Source organism: Plectropomus leopardus, chromosome 15 (genome assembly GCF_008729295.1).
Source record: "Plectropomus leopardus isolate mb chromosome 15, YSFRI_Pleo_2.0, whole genome shotgun sequence".
In the NCBI taxonomy this organism is placed as follows: Eukaryota; Metazoa; Chordata; class Actinopteri; order Perciformes; family Serranidae; genus Plectropomus; species Plectropomus leopardus.
The window spans coordinates 22,139,210-22,164,328 of NC_056477.1; the positions used below are offsets into that span (position 1 = coordinate 22,139,210).

The following is a 25,119-nucleotide window of genomic DNA, read 5'->3' on the forward strand; positions in this document are numbered from 1 at the left end:
TTAACCTTGAACTGCCACCACTAGGTGCTGCTCTTCAATAGGTCTCTGCTGCCTTTTAAGTGATCAGAAATATTGACATCTCTGCACAGTGAGTAAATATGATGGCTTTCAGAGGCTGTAGTTGTTTATCTAAGTTTCAACTGGTGTCTGTTGGAAACTTAACAAGCTTTTCTTCACCAGTAACATTAAAGCAAATTTTTGACATTTTTTTTAAAGAATTACTAAACAATATGCTTGATTACTGGTGAGATTTGTTAGTTAGCAGATAGGCTATTTACTTAAAAAGCTAGGACATTTAGAAAATCGCAATCTTTGGTCATGTTTGGCTGGTATCCAAGTCTCTTGTGGTTAGTGGGATTCCAGTTGTGTTTTGACCGTCGGCTCGGTAACAGGCCAGGACACACAGGTGTTGATGATTACAAATGTGATTATGGGTCCAAGCTACACGATCAGCATCAACAAGAGACAGACAAAAGGAAAACTACAGCTTTCATACATGCACTGCAACCCTGAACTTATCTAGACATTACCCAGAGGAGCTGTATGTGAGAACGCAAATGTCCAAATCAGCTGGAGTCAACATTTAACGGACTTAACCCCTTAAGCGTCCTTGTATAAAGTGCAATATCTGATTAAGTCCATGTGTGAATAGAACGGCTTATTGTCAGAAAAATTCCCGGCATCTGAGTAGGCATGATGATGCCATTTTTATTTAACTGCTACAAAACTCAAAGAGTAAAAGCATCTGAGGGTGAGAAGGCAGGGTAATTTACGCCAAAACGGCAACGAAAGTGTCTTAGTGGAGTGACGACAAGATACGGGAACTTCTGACGGGAAGGACCAACGCCAAAGTTCAAGGAACGACAGGAGACTTGATTGTTAATTACCAATTACAAGTCAGCTATATAAACAAAACAATGCAATTTCTGCAGTGTACTTTTTGGGTCATGCCCACCTCCTGCATCCCTCACTTAAACCAGAGTATTTCTAGTAGTTAAGCATGCACTTTGAACTAATCAAATGACCACAGCAAACAGTTCACTGTCTGCTCTACTCTCATTCAATGTCGATGGCTACAACAAGATAAAGTATTTGTTCATGAGGAAGAAAGAACATCACAGTCACCGCTCACAGCAGCTGGAGGATACAGAAGAGCGACAAAAGGACGAAACAGCATAAATTGTCCCAGTACAACGGCCTTCACAACAGCTTTACTACTGGGTGACCTAGATTCAACAAGTCACACATCCCTGTCTTGTCTGACTTCAAACACACTTCTAGCTGTGAAACAACTGAAATATGCAGCTGAATTAACTAGAAACACATTTGAGAGGGAAAAAGTCAAATAAAAGACAAATCCTGTCTCTGCACTGTACCTTGAATGGGAAGAGATCTCGCTCAGGTCTCCGATGCTTCCCTCCGTCACATGACTGGACAGAATGGCGGAGGCGTAGCCCTGCGGCAGGTACAGTTTCCCATGATCCTCTTCTGACGCCCCGTCCTCATGGTGCTCTGATACCCAAGGGTGTCCCTGCTCCCCCACCCTGCCCTGCAGCAACACCCGGGCCCCAGGGGCCACGCAAGGATTAGTGTCGATGCCACTGTCTGTGGACGCCCCTTTGATGTAAGTGAGACCCAGCATCTCCGGGTCCATCAAGTCTCCAGAGCCAAAGTGCTTATCGTCGCTGTTGCTGGAGGCGTTGCTTGAGAGAGTGTTGCTACTTGAGTGGCTTGAGTTTTTATCGCCCGTCTGGTAGAAAAAGAGAGCAAGAGGGTTAGAGGATAAAGAAATACAGTGAATCAGACAAGGTCAAACAGCAACTGCGGATATTTCTTACAGTTGCTTTAACATGCTTGGTGCTCCAGAGGGGGATGGGTTTAATCATCAGGCTACATCACATGTTTATATGTCCCTGAATGTAGCGGCCGCTTGTTTTCTTTAAGTCTGTGATGCTTTCAGGCTAGATGACAGTAACAGGAAGGAATACAAAGTGAACAAGCTGAATGTCACATACTGTGTTTGTGATCTCTTAAAGCTGAACTACACTATAGCATGTTATTCCTATCGGTCTAGGACAGTCCAAACATATTAATAAACATATAAACCTCTCTCCCATATCCAAAACCTAGTGTGCTAAAACTCAAATTTGTGATATCATAGGGTATAAAGGTGGAGCTGCTACATAGACAATGAAATAGGAAATATGTTGACACTGAGAACACCCAGGGAAATGTTGAGTTTAGATCCACTCTGGAGACATGTGAAATCTACAAACTTTATTATTAATGCTGTGATATTCAGCAATAATATGAGATTTATAGCTAAACATGGTGGTCCAATCTATCTGATGTTTCAGCTATGCTTACTTTATGTGCTGTGTTGCTCCGCTAGCACCTTTGAGAAACCAAAAGTACCATCAGCCACCACCAACATCTCACTGTCGACCAGATTAACTTTAACTGCTAGTTTTGGGCATAGATTGTGGACTTAATAAATCACAAACAGGCAAGTTTTTGGCACTTTCTCTGAGGCTGCCGCTTGGTTTTGGGTAAATTCAAGCTGTCATTTTCTTTAGTCTGTGGCCCAACAGCTAAACTAGGTTGCAACCTAACATTAGTTCGTGTTGTTATTAATGAGATATGACAGCAGCAAACATGTTTTTATACAAATGAGATGAAAATATCAGTGAAAAAAGGAGAGATTCAACATGTTGCTGCCATATGTTGAGTGCAGAGCTGTCTTTGAGCATGTTTGCTCTTTGCAAATGGAAATTTGAAAAACTTGAATCCTTCTTCACTCTTTTTTGTCACCCAGCAACCCCATACCCAACAAGACTTTCCCTTGATATCTCAGCTGTCCCTCACTCACGCTCAGATTTTGGTCCCTAATAAGTTATTACAAACAAAAAAACACTGATTCAGTCTATATGTGTACATTTGGTGTTACAACAGAATAAATCTCATTTGTGTATGATAAAAAAAGAAAACAGTCTGTGGGTCCACAAAATCACACTGTCATTTACTGTTGATGAAGCAGCTCCAGACTTTATACTTCATGACATCACAAGTATAAGACTTACTTTGCTTGTTTCTGGCTTTGAGCGAGAGTAGCTAATGTTCACATATATTGATTGAACTTTCTTTGGCCTTTGAAATAACATATTGGAATTCCTAGTTTCCCTTTAAAATTTGGTATTTATGTGAGAGAGCCACAAGTTCTAGCACCTAAATCTGTTTAATATGGGTGTATAACATTTTCTTCAATGTTTTTATACTCAGTTCTGATCAGAAAGCCAGATTTGTTCATGGTCAAGCTGGTAAAAAGTATTTAAGGTCAGGCCAGAAGTCTCACTATTTCATTTACTGACTCAGAAACATGCTCTACTGAAGGGGGTTAACAATTTGCTTAATTACAGGATATTAACTAAGACTGCAGGATTATGACCTGTCATGTTTCTTTCATTATGCTATGCTAAACCCTGCTAATTCATGAAAGCAACTTAAAATCACATCACATCAAAAACAGCTACTCGGATCTAAAAAAACAGGCTCTGTGCATTAGGGAAAGAGAATGCCAGGGGAATGGTTTAAATTTTTATCCAGCGGCCTGGGTTAATGCAACACTGGCTGAAAGCACTGAAAGATGTTGTTAGCTGTATGCGGCAGCCTCCAGCATCAAAGGAGAAAGAAAAGACTCAAGGAGAGACGGTGAATGGGCCAAAAAAAAAAAAAAGATAAATGAGAGGGGAATATAGAGAAAGCAGAAAATGAGAGGCTCGAGCGCTTAATATATTCAACCTTCTAGGAAAATGTGTCCTAGAAAAGTGGGAGACAACCAGAAACGGTGATGAGATGAGACGCCTGTTAGCATGCTGATGAGGGGAAAGTGATAAGTGCAAAGAGCGGCTAGAGGGGACGACATGAGGTTGAATACCCCAATTGAGCCGCTGGTTGGTGCAAAGCACATAAACAAGGGCAACCTGACCTCACCCCGATTCAAACACTGATGTGGGGTAAAGCAGGTCTGACACCGTAGAGTTGGGCATCTACTCCGAACTCAGCACACGTACTGCAGAGGCTGCGTTAAACACTTTCAAACATTGTGCCCTTCAAAACAAATTCTAAACACTTCCATTAAATGTCATGTGGGCAGCGTCTGTCAAACTGGAATCAAAGTAGGTCAGACACTTACCCTGGACAGCTTGTTGGGCGAGTCTTTCCCTCCTTCTCTTTGCTTCAGAGGGTTCAGGATCTTGGTGGAGGGGATGTGCCATTTGGCCTCTGTGGACCGAGAAGAAAAGGTTAAGTGCGAAGAAATGCCAGGTGTGAATAGACAACAGAAATCACTTGCCCCTTTTTTCACAATATATTCAAGATGGGAATGCCACGCCATTATTCTACCTTGCCGTTCTTTATAAAAGGTACAATCGCTGAACGGGCGAACAGAGCTGTCCTACCCTTCAGCTGGCAATGGAGGGAGTAACAGCGATGAATCAACGTCTGTATAAAATGATACCAGAGAAGCAGATATGCATCTCCTAGGATAGCGAAGGAATGACCTGCCTACTCATTGCCCTCGATGGCTGGACTGCTTAGATTTAGGCAAAAGGACTAAGATTGGTTAGGATTAGGATAAGAACGTCAGTCTATGGCAATCGGAGGCAGAATATGCCAAAGCAGAGTGGTCATTCCTAGGAATCGCAAATTCACAGCATGCAGGTCAGTAGGTTTTTTGAATGGGTTTTAATGCCTGAAATAAGGTCTGTAGTTAAAAAAAAGCTTAAGATACTTCCATGTTTTGCTCTAAGACACGAAATACGATGGCAAAATTAGACTACAGAATTCCATAACACTGAACTGTGCCAAACAAGGCTTTAAAGTCTTGTTGTAGTGGCAAAGTTAAGTCATGCGACCGTGGTGTAGTTCGTTTGTAGCTGAACATTAGCTATTCAATTGTGTCAATTGTATAAAAAAAAATTAATTTGTGAAGATTATCTTGTTGAACAAAATGTGTAAATAAATATCTAATGGCTTTTTGACGAGGAAACCAGGGTGATGCTAGCCTTCATGTCAGCCTACAAATAAACGTCATGCCTGCTGCAGTCTGTAGCTGCAGCCACATGCCATTTGCCGTGTTCAATATACCACATTAAAACAGTGCCCACTACTTGTACAAGAATAACGCTGTCATGACGGTTAACTGAACTCTGCTTGAATGACACTAAGTGACCAAGTCACGCCTCAGCTATACCTACTCGTTAGGTCGTATAATTTTTGCTAACTTGCATGTTATGAGGCGGCATTATGCTGGCATTGTTTGGTTTTGTGTAAAAACAAACAAAACAAAAAAAAAACAGCTGGCATAATGAAAGGTCATTGTTGCAGAAGTATTGCAGGATTTCTGTTTAAAAATGACTAAAGTTGACAGAGTGTATCCAGACTCACCTGCAGACCTGGTCCTCTCCAGGGTGGGCTCCCGCTCCCTGTGGATCTCTCCATCACCACCCTGGATGTCACCTGCCCGCTCATGGAGGATAGGGGAGGGACACCTGGAGCAAGAAAAGGGAGGAAAATGGGCTGTAAATAATTTTCCATCTACAGAGTGAGCTCTGTATTCTAGTCAGAGAAAAGCTTCAATAGATGTACTGCAGATGTACAGCAATTAGCTCAAGATCATTTAAGGTCGAATCACTTGAGCTTATAATAGAATAAAGAAGCTGCCGCACGACGCTGACGGGAGACCTCCTTTCATTTGACTCCAGCACTCTCTTGCTCTTGACAAAAGAAAATGAGCAGCAAATTTTCCAATGTGGATCTTAATTAAACCTGAAAGAGCTAATAAAGGGTACAACAGATGAACGGAGGCCACGCTGTCCCGTGATCTTTACCCCAGACTCTAACCGGAGATCAATCGGGCAGTCAGCATGTCTGCTGCTGTGTATCGTGGCAGCTCTGACAGGGCACAGTGATCCCTGAGAGTTCAGTGCTTTTTTGAGGCCTCTGACAGAAAGGCAGCAGAGTGCAGCTAAGCCTCTTGTCATGGTCTGTAACCACTTACAGACAGACATTGGTCTCTGATGGATTCTGCTCATGTACAAGACTCAGCCTGACAGATGTTCCGCCTGTGCAGTCTGAAGCCCTGCATACCATTATATGATCGAGAGCAGAAAAAAAGAGCCGAACACTGAAGAGAGATCTACAGTATATTATTGTGTGCTGTTAGAGGAACAAAACACATGAAAACTGGAAAACTTATAGCAGAAAGCAATTGTAGTGGCTACTTTCATGTTGACAGAAGCTGCACGGTGTCTGTGAGCTCTTTTTGTGATTATTTTAAGATGTCTTTTCAACTGCTTTCTCCCAGATTACAGTGTAGTTTGCTAAAATGGCACTTCAGCCGCAGAGGGTTACACTGAAGGACAAGAAAGTGTTCTTTCTAATCACTTCCTATCATACTTAAGTGCTCATCCTTTTTTATATACTCTGAACAGAAGAAAGAAGATGTTCTCAACGTTACAATAACGAAAAATACTGTACTTGGCTGGGATTTTTCATGGCTATAATAAAAGTGAATGGCTTAATTTACAAAGTGGCCATTTATGTTTGAGGCAGCCTTTGTATGAATGAAATCCTGAAAGTAAAGCTTTGGGAAGATTGAGTGGAAACTATAATAATGAATGTTAAACGAAAAGAAATCTCACACATGAAACTCATCGTCCTCCACAAGCTTCCTTCCTTATTTTAAGTTCTGGATGTAGTATTAAACTGTGGCAGGCATAATTTTATTGTTTTGTCAGATCTCTCCCTGAAAAAAAAAGGAAAAAAAAAGGCGACCGCTGGCCAAAAGCGCGTTGATGATTTGGTCATTTCATGTGGAAAAATTGGTGTCATTTTGCAAAATTGCAAGTTCTCAGAAATAGCGCTGGGACTGATTGTAGCTGCATTCATTACTGCTAAAACCGCATATTCCTGGAGGGACTACTTCAAGGCTGATTCAAAGGATGTAACACTGCTGTGGTCTCATACCCATCGTATCCTGGCTGCTGGGACCAGGTGCTGCTGCCACAGGGTCCTGGATCACTGGAGGAGGACTGGTTACTCGGGGAGCTGCGGTAGTGCTGGTCTCCCTTGTTACATGAGGTGACCTGCGGGTTCTCCATATCCTGCATTGTCCTGCAGAAGGAAGAGATGCTAAAGTGTAAAACATACGGCCGATAATCATCAAAGCAATATTGGGCAGCAACTACTTGATTAATGTGGTATTTTGGAGGGATTTTGGAACATTTTTATCAATTCTGGAGTGGTTAAAAAATTTAGCACCAAAACTGTGTATCAAATTGTATCAACCCAAAAAGTTGCTGCAACAACTTATGAGATAGCTATCAAATTAACCATTTCTATGTGGAATATACAGTTAACCTGCTATCTCCCCCTAAAGACTGGGACTCAGAGGGTTAATCATTTATAAAATGTCAAATGACCATCACAATTTCCCAAAACCCTGGGTGACGTCTTTGAAAAGCTTGTTATGTTTAACAAAAAGTCCAAAACTAGCAGATATTTAATTTAGAAAGATAGAAAAACAAAGGACTGCAAATGACATAACAGAACACCGTAATCGTCAAAAAATTGTTAAAAATTAACTTCTACTTCTAACTCCTACACTAATACTTTAGCACCCCTCTATCTGTACATATTATCATTGAAACAATTTACGCACAACAGTTAAATTAAACACTCTAGAAACTGTTTCACAGTAGAAAAACTTTCCTGTTAATGACTATATTATTGTGTGTCACTCCAGTGAAAAGCACCGTGGATAATCTCTAAGAAAATGTGAGAGCTGTCAGTGATGGAGAAGGTGTCTTGTTCTCCAAAGATAAACAGAAACATGGATTAGTTATGGTAATAAGCCTCAGTGAGTGATCCAGATGGTGCAGCTCTCTGTGTGTGAAGAGTAGAAGACAGAAGTCCCTCGTCAGTGTAAGAGGATGCTTGAGATTTCTGCTTTGAAATACAAACTTGACTCTTGCTCTTGAAATTTCATTTTCTTTTAAAGGAAGCCTAGTCATTTACCTACGTGGACTTTGTTAACTCAACCTAGCCACTGTATTTCACCATCTTGCAATAAACCCTGAACTTCTATCTTGAACTAGGAGGTTTCTTTGCGTTCTTTTGCCTGGTCAGGGAAAACACGCGGACTATGGTTTCAAGTGTAAAATAAACACTGGATTCGAGTTATGTCTGCAGCCTCGAGGCCTTCCTTTTAACCAACACACCAAAGTAGGTTAAATGAGCGGACGGAAATAAGACTGCAATAACACGGGCAGGATGGCTTTTACATTAAGTCTCCGGCCAGGTTTAGCTGCATATTCTTTCATCTGTGTGTCGTTTTTCTCATGTCTTTGTGTACATAATGGGTTTAGGAATAGATCTGAATTGATCTGTGATCCCGTATGAATAAACACATTTATTTTCTCCCCTCTGCTTTATGTATATCCAGGTACAAAGATCCAAAATATGAAGGTACATTTCATAAAGATAATTCAGGAGAACCTCATCATTCAAAAATCACATAACAAACGTCCGTTCAGAAGGTGACAAATTCTTTCCCCTTCTGCTTCGTCATCAGGTTTCCTTTGTCTAGACCTCCATGGGAAACTCACTAAACTGTCAGTAACTCAGTCGCAGCACACATCATCCAACGCTTTGGCCAGATCGCTACATTTCCTCCCCGGCTGAAGTGTTAGTCTCCTCAGTCGGGTCCAGGGACTTTAATGTGAAACAGCAGCAGCTGCTTTTTGTTCTCCTTCTCTTCCTCCCTTGACATAATGTAAAGTTCTGGGGTGGGGGGAGAACGGGGGGGAGGAGTTGAGCATTTTTTTTCTTTCTGCACTGCAATAACAATTGGAGACTACAGAGATTAGCCGTCAATCCCAGTTGGCTGTATAGTAGGTGTCATATTTTACTGTGCCAAGTCTGGGTTCAGCTAAATGTGTGGATGAGATGGAGCTTCATCTGAGCTATCAAGATTCATATGCGTCCTATAGATCAGTGGTTTCCGACCCTTTTTTGTCAGATGTCCCTGTCAGACCAGCTCGAGCACCCTATCATTGACACCACCTGTTCCAAAACATGTTAAGTTGAACTTAAACTGGATGTTATTTAACACTGATAATTATATAATGGTGGATATTGTTACGATACTGTTTTATTATAATTTAAGTGTTGGTGTTTGGGTCAGTTAAGTCAGCTTTGCAACCAGTCGGAGGCCGGATGTTTCAACCATTTCATTCATTATTTTTAACAAAGTATTTCATAATTCAGCAATCTATTTTAATGAAACACTAAAATATACAGTTTTTTCCATTAATTTAGCAAGTAGGTGATTTTTGTTAGCAAAATGACTAGAATACATGTCTTTCCATCCTCTAGGTACTGACCCAGACGCTGTCCTATCCAGACTCAGACTTAAAACCAGTAAACTATTATGAATTAGTAAATTTTGATGGAGCATTTCTACATTATTCGGTGCAGCATTCGTAACACTAATTAAGCGACCAGGACCCTCACAGACCAACTGCACGAGTTACATCATCTCGCGTGATGCTACTTAGCCAATTAAATCTGTGCATCTCAGTGAGCACTGAGACTCAAATGTGAGTGAAAAACACACACGGGAGAGATGAGAGACAACAGTCTGACAAATAATTGAGTCAGAGAAAAGTGATTTCACATGGTGTGTTCTAAAGGGAGCAAAGTAGTCTGCGAAAACAGACTAAAAACACAAAAATAAGGGGGTTGGGGGGCTCTGTCGCCCCTCTTAAAATCAACAAAGCACCTACTGAATTTTGCTATACATTTAAACCACACATTTATTACTTTAAATTAACTATTACTATTAACTGTCAATACATAATTCAGCTGTCTATTATAATCACAAACTTTTAGTCAACGTTTTCAGCACTTTCGTCATTAACATAGCAATATATTTCAACCATATAAGCTAACTATTTCAATCTTTTGTAAATTACTTAAAACCAAGGATAACCATGAACATTTCTCTGCATGCTTGCTGAATTGTTCATTCACTCTGAATCTCAACACACTGTGTTAAAGTAAAGCTACTTCAGTGCGAGTATTAAAAATAAAATCATGTCTGAATATCTATTTTTTCAAATTAGTTGAGCTGCTCTACAGTCTTTCCACGTATCCACTGGCAGCTGCAGATGTCCCGCTGGGGTTCAGGTACTCCTGGTTGGGAGTGCTGCTACAGATCTAAATGCTGAAATCCCCAAAATATAATCAATTATTCTATATGTTGACTTATTTTTCTGAAATATGTGACTGTATAATATTTTGAGTCCTCCTCCCTCTCTCCTCCCTCTCTCCCCCCTCCCTCTTCAGTCTATGACTCCTTCATCCCCCTCCTCTACTCCCACCCCCTCTGGGGTGCTACATATCGTGGTCCGGGGAAGAGCACTCTCTTTGTTTCTGCAGTAATTGGATGAGATGAGCTGAGCTGTGTCAGTGTCCCCATCACCTCCTCCTCAGCAGGGTGCAGGAAGAGGGAGGGAACGGGGGAGTAGGAGGGGTACGAGGAGAGAGAGAGGGAGAAAGGAGCGAGGGAAAAGGAGTGCTCCCGCTGCCAGGGACTGTGATTAGGCAGAGAAGGCGGCCATTATCCCTGTATATTCAGAACAGGCAACACCAGGGGGGGTCGGTGTGACACACTGGAAAGGTTATCGGGACTGTAGGGGTTTCATTAGAATGAACAAATCACTGCTTTACATGGCTCAATGGAGATGTCCAAAAGAGACACCGTCTAGGACAGGAACAAAGTCTGAGTGTGGCCTTATCATCTGAAGGGAGATGAAAGCGAAGCCGTGAATTCACTGGACTAAAATGCCCCATTTGTATGTATGCAAATAACTGAACACAATAACAGCCCCTCAAAGTGTTGCTGCGGCTCTTCTCTAAATGAGAAAGGCTCAAAGGTTCAAAGATTTCATCTCAAAGGATTGGATCTTTTGAGCGTCGTAGTGTTTGATCGCATGCTTTGCTCCGCCTGGCTTTCTGAAAAACCTTGAGCAGAAAGCTTGACTTCCAAAAGTGTCTGAAAAGCATTATTTTTTCCATTTGTTTTGTTCTTTTTTTGTGTGTGAATTTGCCTACTTTTTTTGCTGCACTGTCAATGATGTTACTGTGACTTGATACTGACATGATATTTTTACTTAATGTTGATACCTTAGTAACTGTGTTTCCTACCGCCTTCATTTAAGTCTTATTGTACAAACTTCCTGCTGAATAAGACGCAAAGTGTTAGCTAGTTTTCTGGAAATTAAATTCATAGCAATAGAACACACATTGATTGTGTAGTAGTTGTCATATTTTAAGTTAAGTAATACTTTGTTTACACTCAGACAAGCAGTGTTTGTTTACCGGGTGTGGTTCGATATACAGCGGCGCACAAAACTTCTTTCATTATGTTAATTCACAGTTTCTTATATTCAAGCTTTACCTGGACCCATCTGGCAGCTTCCTATCAAAGGAGGTGCTCCGTGGGATAGCTGCCTGGTGCTGCTGGAGGATCTGCTGACACTGCAGGCGATCAGGGCCCTGCGTGGGCGAGCCCCGGGATAGCGGCGGCCCAGCAGCTGTGGGCACCCTGTGCCAGGTGGTGTTTCTCCTGAAGGGTGTCTTGTACTCGCAAGGTGTACCCTCGCTGTCAACCTTGTACTCCACCATGGGTATGCGGTAGAGCTCGGAGCAGCCCCTGAGTGGGAAGGAGGATATGGAAGGAAACAAAGAGGGTGAAAGGTCAGAAATGAGGCTGGGATGAAAGAGCAAAAGTGGCATCTGGCTGGGCTGCATTGCAGGTTGCATTAGCACTCAAAATCTTAGCTAAGCCTCTTCAAGCGGCATTATTTTTCCAAACATTTAGTTGTATGCAGTTGCTAACTTACAGTCACATTTGGTGCTGCTGAGCAGGTAGTGTACGGCAGGTTTATCAGAACTTTTTCACTAAAAACTAGAATTACTGCCTTGCAGTTCTATGCCACCACACACTTACAGTTTACACCCAGGTCTGTAAAAACACATCACATCTTCCTCTCAGGTAGCACAGATGATCTATACAATCAATCAGCACAGTTTTTAAGGTGGCCACCCAAGATTAGTGTCACCAATTCAGTATCCAGCCAAATATCTCCCCTTCTGTTCCTGAGTTATGGCATGTAATGGCAAGAAGTGTGAAGTGTTTTTTCAGAACATTATAATTTCACAGTGGATATAAAATGACATTACTTTATCATTACATGTTAGTAGACATTTGCATGAAATTTCTCCATAATTAGTGTATAAATTTTTGAGTTAAGGCCAAAAACACGTTTTGTTTCTCATCACTTCATTTTTGAGTCCAAGTGGATGTGTGTGCCAAATTTGAGGAAGCGCCTTTAAGGCGTTCTGGAGATATCGCATTCACAAGACTGACAGATCTGCAAGGTCACATTGGCTTTTATCTTTAACCACCAAAATTGAATCAGTTCATCGTTAAGTCCAAGTTAACGTTTGAGCTAAATCTGAAGAAATTCCCTCGAGGTGAGATACTGAGATCACCTAAATGGGATAAATGGACAAACTTGTAAATGAACAGAGGGACATCCTTAAAACATAATACCTCTGACCACGACTATTGCTGGCATAGAGGCATAAAAACTCTATATTGCTTCTGTAAGTGGAGTTGATGAAAGTGGGGAGACTACTTTTGGAGAGCTCAGTAAATTAATCATGAACCAAACAATTATTATAAATCAATTTTTTCTACAATTATTATCTCGGCAGATTGCTTGTATCTACAACTACACTCCATTATTGAGGATGTGATGAATCATGAGAATAAGGAAAACTTAATAGCTGAAATTACATTATTAGTCATTATGATGATTGTGTCATCCAGCAAAGCCACATTATAATGTTATAATGATCATTAGTATTATAATAACATTATATTTCTATGTTTTATTGTGTTTTCTGGCTCATTAAATTGAAAATTGAGAATAACATTTTGCTCTTGCATTACCAGAAAGGTTGATCATTTTCAGTTGTTACAGTGGTTAACGGCACAACACAACTGACCCTGTTGTCCTGCAGAAAAATTGGGGGGAGGGGAATCATTCATCCGTTACCATGACTACACCAAAACACACTAATGCTGTCAGAAATATTTAGCCAGAGGCAGACGTCTAAATATAGTGTGTCCGTGTGCAGGCATGTGTGTGTGTGTGCCAACAATAAACACACACACTTCCAGTGCACAACGAAGGCTTACGGGCACTTCGAAGACAGATAGAAAACAGTGGAAAACACTTTGCTTGTTTTAAGACAGCTGAAAATCTCAGCTTGCCACTTAATCAGATGTAGGTCTTCCCTGAGCAGCTCTACGCAGGAGGCTTTTCCCTCCCTCCATCTCCATCCCATTACTGCTAACAACACTGAGGATCTCTGCGATGGACAAGGCCTGTGATGCCATTTCATGCAACATTAATCTCTGGGGCTTGGTGTGTATGTTTGGAAGGACGAGGGGTTTACAGGGTGGTGGGTCGGGGTTAAACAGCCCGGGTGCTCTGCTAGCTCTCCAAAAGCATCTCAAGCATGACCCTAATGATTACACGGCCCTCCCCCTCTAAAGTCCATTTTCCAGAATCCACTGGGGGATGGAAAGCTGTGTATACTTTGCTGTGGTCATACATGTACACACAGCAAAGCTTGAGGAGGATGCGCTGGCTGATTGCAAAGGCTGTGGTGAAGGGGGCAAGTAATCCCTCTCACAGAGACCTTTTCATCAAACTGGGCCATGGGTGGCTGGGCTGTTTACAGCTGGCCTCCCACTGGAGCTGTGGGTGTTACAAGATCTAACTAGAAGATCATCCTTCGCTTCCTCCTTGTCCACCATGTTTCTCACATCTGGTCAATGTCACCAGAAAGCTGGCCTCATTCATGATGGAGGACAGTCAATGGTGTGCTCTACATCCTACGCAGTTTACATTATTTATTTACTTCATGTATGTATGTAGCATGCATCACTGGTTTAATATGTGGGACAGTGAGAGTAATGAGTGACATTACAGCATCAGAAGATCAGAGATGTCCATAAAGGAAAAATGAATTCATCTCGTTGAGTTAAGTTAATGGATGTGCACGAGGAGCTCAGAGATACACAGTATAATTTAAAGTAATACCCCCCCCCCCCCATTTAAAAATTGATTACTTGCCCAGTTATACATCAAATTCATGAAGAAACATTTTTTTGACATGCTTTTGTTGAACGAAGAATTAAAAAAAAGAAATCTTTATACGACTAACATTAACAATTATTGATGGGTTTAAAGACAGAGTCGACCCGTTTCAGCGTCTGTGTGACTTTATTTGGACAGTTTAATGGCCTGGTATCAGATGTTACCCACTGATGTTGTGTTAGCTCCTGCTAACGGCGCAGATGTCCAACTGACTGGGAGGAGATGTCAGTGCTGCATCTAACATGCAACGGCATCAACAGAAAGTTTGCAGATTTTTCTTGCATTAACATTAAATCTATGGCTTAACAGGCTAATTTACGCCCGGTTGTTTAATAAATTAACTTAAAATTGTATTTGTCTTCCACTGTTTGTAAACTTACATTCTATATATGCTCTATATTGTTACAGCAGATTTTTTTGCAAGTACTCAATAATGGTTTGATGCAAGTAGTAGAATATGGAAGTTACTGAAATGCACATCCTTAATCAAAACATCCATTTACAAACACACTCAACACATCGAAGCAGCGGAGGAGCAGCAGCTCCCATGTTCATCCAGGTTCATACAAAATTATTGTTTTTGTTAATGCATATTTGCTTTGAATAGAGCAAGTTTCACTATTAGCTTTGTTCCCTGAGGACTGTCTGTTTAGGAAGTGAACAAACGACTGGATAAATGAGATTTGCATTATACTGCACAAGCTGTATGAGTCCATAAACAGATGTATAAATATGAATTTGCGGCATTAAACATATATGTCACTGTAGAGGCATGCGAGAAAACAAAGTCTTCTTCACAAATTCAATGTAACACAGGGTGCATAATTGATATATAAAAGGTCATTTGGGGGGTTAAGTATTACAGATACACCCATTGCTTACTTATCGTGAAACTTGAGGTCTGTCAGTCACTTTTTGTTCATGTCAGAAGTAAATGCTAACAAGAGCATTACATTTTAACTGTTGGTCATTTGCTTTTAACAGTGCTGCTAACCCGCTCATTACCTCCATGAACTGTTTGTGTGTGTGGTCATGCAAGGTTGCCACACATCATTACTTTCTGAATAGGCTAAACCTCACTAACAGCTTGTCAACAGGAAAGGTCTCTGCCGTTGCTCTGCTTTTTGCACCAGAATGAGCAAAAACTGACAAGTTAAATGTCTCCGATGATCCTTAATATTTTCCCTCAGCGCCTCTACAAGCTTGGCTGGAAGTGGAAATACCCGTCGCATTGCCCTGATGTATGTGGAATGTGCTTCTTGTTTGTAATGTATAGGGGGACTGGCTGTGTATAAATCACAGAGAAACAGCAGGAAACGGCTGTTTGGTCAACAGTTAAACCTGAGCTAGAGTTTGGTGGTGGAGGAGACACATCCAGGCGGCCATGAGGAGACAAGGAGAAATAATACAGACTGCTTCCTCTCGATTCCACCAAGAACTGCAGCTGCACTCTTCCAGCTAAATGTGAGAGGCTATAAATTATACCACAATGACCTACATGGGCTTGTAGAGAAGGAGAACATCTATAACTTAAAAAAACATCCAGTCAACTAAAAATACAGCTACTGCATGTTTGACTTATTGAAAGAAATAATTTGACAACATAATTGTCACAAACTTGACATGGCATTACTAAAATGACATCATTGCTCATTTTTTACAGAAAATGTTAAGAGTCTGCAGCCACTTGGAGGTGAACAATCAGCTCCTTCAGGCTCTTAACGAATTACAATAGATCAGTGTGACAACAGGACCTTAGACCTCAGCCAGAGAGCTGTCACTCTGATGACATGGCTGGCGACTGATGGACATGCTAATCCATTCCCACAGTCAGAGTCCATGTCACAGCAAAGAGCCACAGAGGTTGTGACCTCCACCAGTACTTTGCAGAACACTGTCAGGAGGTTCATTAAAGAAGGTGTGCAGAAAAGTGCATGGGATTGCTAAAAAAAGAGAGGGAAAAGCCCCTTTCAATGATTTCTTTGCAAACTGATCTAAAAGGGAAGAACGCCTCCTGTGAAGAATGTGGGGGGGGATTAAGCCGAGCAATTTGTGATGCAGGTTCTCCAAGTTTTGGGTTAGCAGTGCTCTCTTTCACAGGGTGTTGGCATGGGAAGTGAGAAATCCGGCTTAACTTCGGTCCAGATGAAAATCCATGATGACAAGTCTGATGACACTTCAAAGGAAAGGTCACAAGTGGCCATCTGAATGTCACAGGCAATACTCATTATCAGCAGGGGGCTGATGCAGGTTGAGCCCACTTAAATTTGGGTAACCCACCATTTTAAGCACAAGTCTTTGTTGTTAAAAGCTGAAATGTAGAATTTGTTCAAACAAAAAAACATTAAGAAAACAGACTCTGAAATACAGTTGCTTTTTGTTTCACTTGGTGTTTGTATGTCTTATAGTAATCATCCATTCGAGTCCATATTGTACTGATCCTCTTGTTTACTCCTCCTTCTCTGATGACCTTATACCAAAACATACAATCACTGCCATGTTCTGTACATTGCATTCCTGGTTCAAAGAGCTAATCTTTTTCATCTTTTTCTCGTTAGTTTGATCTAAGGCTAACATGTTGAACTTGTTTAAAGCTTTTCAGAGTGATGATGGAAAAGCCTCTGGTATTGCACTGGGCTAAAACCACATCCTTCCTCCAGTGTAAATAAATACAGCACTAGGTACAGCTAATATTAGAGGCATATCTCCACTGGCTTCAGGCTGAGCGGGGTAAACCCGTTAAGGGCATACCCAGCTTTAGGAGGTTTGCTGCAAAACAGTGCTACAGTGCTGGACCAACATAATCTTAGCGACCAGATGACCCCATCAATCCTCGCTGAATCTGGAGGAATCACAAAATAAAGAAGACTAAGTGATGTCCTGACATTTTAAAAACAGTAAAGAGGAAACACACATCTTTCAGCCCCAACATGTGCTTATGAAAACATTTTTCCATGTCATGGTAACAGTGTGGAGCCAGGGTACATTGTCTGGAGGTCATGAGACTCTTGTCCATTGTTGTAAGACTAACCCCCATCTCTCTGGCCACAGGGGACTGACTGACTGGGGCCTTTTCAGGCCCCTGCTGAATTCCTTTCCTTTGAGATAATAGTGGAGAAACTGGAGCACTTATTGTTGACTGCAACACTTTAGCAACTCAAAGACGCAGCAGCGCAAAGAGTTGAGGGCCCTCGAGATTCTTCACCTGACCTCTCACCTCTTGAATTTGTTGGAGCCTTGGGAGAAAATTCACAGGACCCGAGACAGAGCCTTGTGGTTCTCATGGGACGATGAGGAGAAACTGTGTTTCAGTAAGACGGGGAAAATCTCCCAGTGCAGCTCAACAGCTCTAACCAGTATAGCCTTCTACTGTAATACCTACTAATCTGCCTGATGCATCTGTTTGCAACGGCATATGTGGGTCAAGCTCACTCAATTATGCATCATAGCACCCTTTATGGACATACAACATGATATAATTTTTTCCTCTGGGTACAGTGCTATATAGCATGTGTATTTTTAAAACCATCCTCTATTGGCTCACTGAAGTGTCTTCACAGGCTTTAATGATATCAGTGAAAGCAAGCCAGATGTCATCCACTGGCACAAATGCAGAGTCAAAAGCTTCCCTTACAGAATCCTCCATCCTGTAACCATATCTCCACAGGGCTGGACACACACTTGTTGAGAAGATTTTGGAAGATGTTTGTTTTGTCTGCTTTCTGCTTCCCTGAACTATGATTATGATTGTATCATCATGTATCATCACAGATCATGGTAAGAGGATTAGATGTTGGTTCTGCCAGAGAGGCTGCTGTGTTGGATTCGCAGGCAAGGCGTGTTCGCCCACCATATGGGGGAGCAAATATGTTACCCCACTGTTGCCAGACCAGTAAGAAAAGTTGATACAAGGTTAAACATGTGCCTTGTATGCAGTCCATGACATAATGACACATATATACACAAACAGCTCGTATTTATGCAGGGATTTTTTAGCAAAGCTTCCATGAATATCATGTTCTAGAAATATGTTTTAGACTTAATTTTAAATAACAGAAGTAGCCATTGATTGAAGCCATTGATGCTGTTAAAAAAAAGCACCGGGAGGAGTGTGTAAGATTTAGGGGGATTTAGTAATATCCAGCGGTGAGGATAGCAGATTGCAACCAGCGGAAACCTCTCCTGGTTAGCATTCCTTCATTGTTCAGAAGGTTTTTACCAGGTGCTAAATTATCCACAGAGGCCTCTTCCTCTCCAGAACAAACAAACATGGTGATTTAAATCGCTGAAAACACTGAATAAAGCACTTTCACTTTACAAATCGGGGTTTCTCCTGTACCGTTTGGCATGTTAGAGAAGGGCTGTTAGTTTGGCACCTGCAAAAGTTGCACATCTTTCTTCTCTGATAATTTAAGATCCAGAATTTCATGAGATGTTTCATTGGGAGCTGAATTCCCCAGGTCTCTACCTCTTCAAAATAAATGGACCCAGTGACTTCACCCTGTAAAAATACTGAGTAAAGCCGTTTCACGGTGGAAATCAGTGTTTTTCTGACACTCCTTAGGGAGAGGCTTCTAACTATGGTGGCCGACGTGAAAAAGCAAATGGTCCTATCGAGAGCCAGTATTTTAATTTGCCATTCTGGACTATTGTAGAAACATGCAACATGGTATTCGCTGTTGACAAGTACAGTAGATGTTGATTGATATAACTGGTTTATTATAAGGTAACAAAACACATTTTTTTATTTTTAGGTGATCTTACACATAGAAAAGCTAAGTCATAAGATATTCCCTTTCTGCCAATATAACCCCCTAAATCCTACACACTGAATCTTTAACTAATATGCACACAGAGTAAATGTGTATTTTGATTAGCCAATAAGTGTTGTCATTAGGTCCAGGTATTACCTTTAACGTCATTAACAGCATATGGGATGAAGTCCAGATATTTTCTCTGCACATTATCAAGTCATTCTGTTGTGGTCATCTGAGACCAAAGTGAGAAAAGCATTTGCTGGTACACAAATCTGTCAGCCTGAAGCACGACCAAAACAAAGATGTCGAAAATGTGAGTGTGAAAGAGTGATGGATATGAGTTCACAGGGCTGTCTGTCCCTCACAGACAAAACAAGCAGATGTGCTTTCAGAACCGGCATTTCAGACAGACCTTCATCTCTCCCCATCACAAAAGATCGTTTGAAATATGCTTCGCTCTTTTTATCACAGCAGCGATGAAGTCTCCCCACGGGTGTGTGTCCCTAAAAAGCCAAACACTCCCATCCTAATTGCTGAATAGAAGACTGGGCGAGGTTAGGAAAAAAAGCAATCTGCAAATGTGAGCTGTCAGACAATGGCAATGAGAGTTGAGCCATTAATCAAAACTGCTCCTCTCATTATCATTAGGGAGAAACGCTGACTGTCCATGTCTGTGTGACTCTACAGCCCTGCTGGAGCTTTCTCTTGCAACAAAGCCACATCAATACAAAGAGATCCCCTCTCCAGAGAAATCAGCAGAGAACAACATCAACCCCTGTGCAACAAAAACAGTATGTAAGCATTTCTTTATGCTAATTATCTCAAACATGAGAGCAAATGTCAAGTTGATTTACGCCAGCTGCACTGAAAAATGAGAAAAAGAAACTACTCTTCTGTTATGACTTCATACATTTCTGAGGACCACCTGCTTCTGTTCCATTAACTGCAGCACAGCAGCCAAATTCAAAGACAATTTGACGTCTGCATATGTTTTGTAAGCATCTTTTTTTCTTTAGTATTCAAGTTAAAAGAAGAAAACAAAGTCCAGGAGTTACCTTCGTGGGGCACCGTCTTCATGAGGCTGGATTATAACCACTTTGACACTGACGGATGTGCGCAGCAGGTCGATCATTTGCTCGTGGGTGAGAGTAGCGACAGCCACCTTGCAGATCTCTACCAGTCGGCTGCCCTGTCTGAGCCCGGCCTTCCAGGCGAAGCCAAAGGGCTCCACATCGGCCACAATGCCCTCGAAGTTTACATGGAAACCTAGCTGGCCGAGGCCGTTCCGACGTAAAGTCATCTCTGATGTTTCGCAGCCTCTGGTGGTGATCTGGAACCAGAAAACCAATTTGTCATCATTTTTGTCTAGATTGCACTGATCCAAAGATGAAGACAGCAGCACTTCAGAAACACTTTACTAAAAAACAACATGAAACAGACACAATCACACTGAGAAAGCAGAAGACAAGCATGAGCTGGGAAAAGAAAGACTGAAAGATGAATGATCTTAATATCGGCGAATAAGAGCTTTCTAAGCTAATAAAACAGCACCCTTCAACACAGTACAATGTGCATCTTTTACGACAGATGTGTGTGGCTTTTATTACATGAGAAACATACATCAAACACACAAGAATAATACTATTAGAGCAGAGTGAAATCCTGTCCTTAGGCAGAAGAGCACGAGCATGTTTGTTTGGCTAATACAAAGAACCTCTCAAAACAGAAGTTAATAGGACGGTACATGACAGAGCTAACTGGTTTAGCCTCAGAGCTGAATAGATGCAGTTAAAACACACATGTAGTGCACACACGTAGTGCACACACAAATACACACTTGTCTCTGTGGACTCTTTAGCTACAGTGCTGTAGCTCTGTGGGTGCTGTGTGGGGAATTGGATCAACTTGACTCTTGAGACACGGAGTTTATTCTACGGACAAGTCCATTAGCTTGTTTTTATTTTCTATTCTCTTGGCCCTTTAATGACTGTTTTTAATCGTATTTAAATTTCCTTTTATTATGTGTTTCTTTTGCTCTTTGTCCTAATGTTTTATATAGAGCACTTTCATTGCTGAAAAGTGCCATTAAAATAAACTGTCCTTGCATTTCCTTTTAACCAGAGGTAACATCTATAAAAGGACTTTGAAGGACAGCAGTTATTCATCAACACATAATCGCATCAACTGGCAGCTGATGAACACAAAATGACCTCTTCACCCTTTTTTTGTTTTTTTGCAATTCTGGACTCTGAGACCTCACCCGTGGATACTTGGCAGACAGTTACTGCCTGTCAAATTGCGTGCTTGGATGAAACTTATAGCTGGTTCTTGCCCAATCACGTACGTACATGCAAATGAAGCTGCTCACTTTGCTCAGCGGTGGCCCGGCCTAAGCCTCCGCTTTAATGTAATTCAGGTTCATCTGAAGTTCAGGCAACCCTCTCGCTTCAGCAGCGAGATTTCAGTAAAACACGCAAGCACCACACTCAGCAGAGATGAAAAATGTATCCTGCATTCACCTCCATGACATGAAGTGACTGAGCTTATGGGCTAAACTGCAGTGTTGGGACACAGTGGGACTGGACAATTTTTCTTGTGACAACAACTTCACACTGCAACCAATGTGCTTTAATCACCCATCAGATTAGTCTTGCTTCAGTTGTGGGTGACTGCCTTCATTTGCCTCAGAGTGGCAGCTGGCTTCAGGGACACATTAACTCAGACTATGGCCTGTCAACACTCCACCAGATTCTCACACTGGCAGAAATCCTACCCCGCTGTGTGAGAGGGGAGCCGAGACAGCTATGATGGATCTCATAGTGACACACAACCCTAAAACTTTATTCACTTAGGAAAGGACTTGTCCTGTTGGTGAAGTCACAGTCTCAGTTTTGCAATAAATACATGCTCAAGGATTCAGTTTTTAAAGAGAGACAAAACTATTGGAGAAACAATCACATTGTATAAAACATCAAGAGCAAAAGAAATGGGAAATGTGAAGTCCAAAAGCTCTCTGGGGGCAAAGTCTGGAAGTAAATGGCCTGTGTATGAAGAAGACATTGGCCTGGGGTTTTAGGGACCATGCATCAAACTCCCCATTGTCAGAAATTCATTAGGCCTAAATAATAGCTCTCTAAATGCCTTCATCAATGACCTTTACTCAGTCCATCCAGAAAATTAATGCGTCCAGGTTCTCCTCCGAATGGCCTAAATCTATACTGGCTGAATCTAACAGGACACTCATTATCTCTTACGTAGGAGGGGTTTGTGGTCTGTAAAGTTATTTTGATGAAGGATGGCGGCATGAAGTCTGGCAGTGTGTGTGTGTGTGTGTGTGTGTGTGTGTGTGTGTGTGTGTGTGTGTTACTGGTGACATAAAACTACAGCACAGCCCTGAAGAAACAAACAGCACCATTCTCAAATCTGTCATCAAGTTGTTGCTGGCGTTGATCGTCAGTGAGAGGTCTGACAGTCAGAGGAGGCTTTGACATTGATGACACCGTCTGCATTAACATGTTTCACAGACACGACAAAAGCCCTGTCATCCCAGTGAACTTCAAAGAACTGAAAGCACAGATTGGCAAATCTCGGGTCGCCTGTTTCCTCTGGGCTGAATATTTGTGAATCAATTTCTGAATCTAGGACACTGGCTTCTAGTGGGATACGGCACAATTTTCACTTAATGGGGCAAGAGTAGCCTGAGCAAGACACTGGAGTCCCCAAGAAATGAAAAATACATTTTCCCAATTTTAATCCTGTGTCCCTGTCTTAATTGATAATTTATCTCATTATATGCCAAGTCTCAAATTTTGACAAGTCATCCTGCACTCAGGGGCGTTTGCAAAAGTTCATCTGATCAGAAGAGACTTTGGGCAACTCGCTAGTATAGTAGCACTGTTTGTGGGTTGTTGTGGCTAACAGAAGAATATGGATGAAAAGAGGAAGATATGTGTGTTTGGATATCAGTGGGCAAAAAGTGGGTCTAATTCATTCATCTCACCCTTGCAGACCTCACTGTAGCTCCAAATTGTACAAAAGGCTGATCCTGCCCAATTTTAACAGTCCAATCAAATGCAAAAGATTTGATGTATATATGTCTTGCTAGTGTACACCACTTAAATATTACATTTCACTGGGAAATACGTCACAGTGCAGAGGCTAAAGACGCTCTAACTGCTGTTTCACAGAGACCTCAATGTCAGTAGTTAATAATAAAGCCTCAAAATGGTTAGGATTAAGAACAGATTCATTGATTGACAAAATATGTATCAACAATCATGCCATATATTGATCATTTAAGTTAGTGATTAAGCAAAAATGCCAAACATTAATTGACTTTTTGCTGCTTTTCTCTATTACATACAAGAGTAAACTGAATGATTTGGTATTTTGGGACTGCTGGTTGGACAAAACAAGCAACATAAAGATGTCACTTTGGAAATTCAGTTTCTATTCTTGGACATTTCAGAGGTCACATGATTACCTGATAGTTTAAATTAGAATATCATGCACCCACTAAACTGACAGATTATACTGTAACAAACAATTCTTGTCATTATCCATGAACCTTCCAATTACTTTTCTAGATTGATCAACAAATGGAAAACTACATTATGCAATCAACTACAACTTTTCCAACCTGTGGCACACTTCTTCAGGCAACCAAAGAGCATGCTCAGGGTACTAACAGCATTTCTGATAACCCCTCGCACGTTCTAAATGGAGAATACCAACTTCTGCCCTCCAACAGGCATTTCAGAGACAGAATACAGTGGGCTGAAAAATTATCCTGTTGCTAAACCAAAATCAAAGTGCTGCTAATTAAGAGTTGTTGCATCGTCATGGGTTTATGATGTTTGTGTAAGGTTTTCCATTTTCTCACATATAAACATCATGAAATGATACATTTGAGAGGCTAGAACTAGAGGATAATTTCAGGAAAATGACTCAAAATGATTCAACAATTCCCAAAATATTTGCTGCTCTAAAGCATTTACTGTCATCAGAGTTTCCCCTTGTTTTATTTTTTACCTTTTCTGTCTCTTAACTTCATAGCAGATATGATGATTAGTGTTTATTTGTAGCTCTGCTGATACAAACATAAAGAAACACACCCAACTTTGGAGACTGCCTGCACTTTATTCAGGAAACGAAATAAAATTGGCACCTAAGCCGAGATGACTTGTCTCATAAATGTTGAACACGCAGCCACCCAGCTCAGCAACACCCCTGGAGAGCGGGACATTATCACAAAGCTTTTAGTTGTGCTCTAACACTGGACTCCTCTGTGTGTTACAGTGGGCAATCTGCTCACTCTGGTTCGCATTACATCACAGGTCCAGCAGCCTGTAAATCCTCCCAGTGAAACATGATTCGAGTCAACCTCTGGGACATTACAGACACCTTTGGGGCAAAGAATGCACGGTCAGCTCGTTTCCAAATGTGCATACTGCCGCTGCTCCACTGTCTGTGTGAATAACACAAATAGCCACCCAATTATTAATACCTATTCTGAGCTTTTTTTTTCTCCTGTGAAACATCCCTCACAAATCCCCTGGGTGAGTGGACAGTAAAAGTGAGAGGATATTAGCATAGTGAATGAGGAAGCGATGTCCTTTGGCTAATCACAAATGCTAATATATCCTGCTCCGTCCTTTCTTATGATGAGTTGAGTAGACACTGAATGACACCCATGTCCTTTTAAGATTAATTATGGTAAATACTTCTTCAGGATCTTGTGCTTTCTGAGGTGGTTGATATGCAAAATCTTTGTCCTCGTGTGCACATTTATTTCTGCCTGTTCTAATTTCTAAACTCTTCTGAAAATAGTTCACTGCGAGAGGCGATAATAAAAAAGGTGTAAATTATCCCCTGTCTATCATAATCCTCAGAAGACTGAGGTTCTTTCTTATGTTTTTTGTCTGAAATGGATTGTTACTCCCATGTTGCTGGCTGAACCAATAATTCGCTGGCTGGGGTTTGTTGGAAATTTCGAGACTTTTGATGAGTTTGCCAAAGGGACAAGTGGAGGAGAGTATGCAGGCAGGCTGAAATAAGGTCATGCA

The 25,119-nt window shown here is 41.4% G+C and overlaps 1 protein-coding gene across 4 annotated transcripts in view; it reads right to left on the reverse strand.

Annotated features, from left to right (window-relative positions):
• Positions 1 to 25,119, reverse strand: part of LOC121954384 (signal-induced proliferation-associated 1-like protein 2) — a 105,907-nt gene that overhangs the window by 20,278 nt on the left and 60,510 nt on the right. For all 4 annotated transcript variants that reach the window (XR_006106570.1, XM_042501849.1, XM_042501848.1 and 1 more), the window contains exons 9-14: positions 20,110 to 20,384; positions 11,522 to 11,776; positions 7,027 to 7,173; positions 5,446 to 5,549; positions 4,193 to 4,281; positions 1,377 to 1,750 (exon numbers count right to left, since the gene is read on the reverse strand). Coding sequence is in view for 3 of the 4 variants with exons in the window: in XM_042501849.1 (XP_042357783.1) it covers positions 1,377 to 1,750; positions 4,193 to 4,281; positions 5,446 to 5,549; positions 7,027 to 7,173; positions 11,522 to 11,776; positions 20,110 to 20,384 (1,244 nt within the window). In the remaining variant the exon portion in view is untranslated. The remainder of the gene's footprint in view (positions 1 to 1,376; positions 1,751 to 4,192; positions 4,282 to 5,445; positions 5,550 to 7,026; positions 7,174 to 11,521; positions 11,777 to 20,109; positions 20,385 to 25,119) is intronic.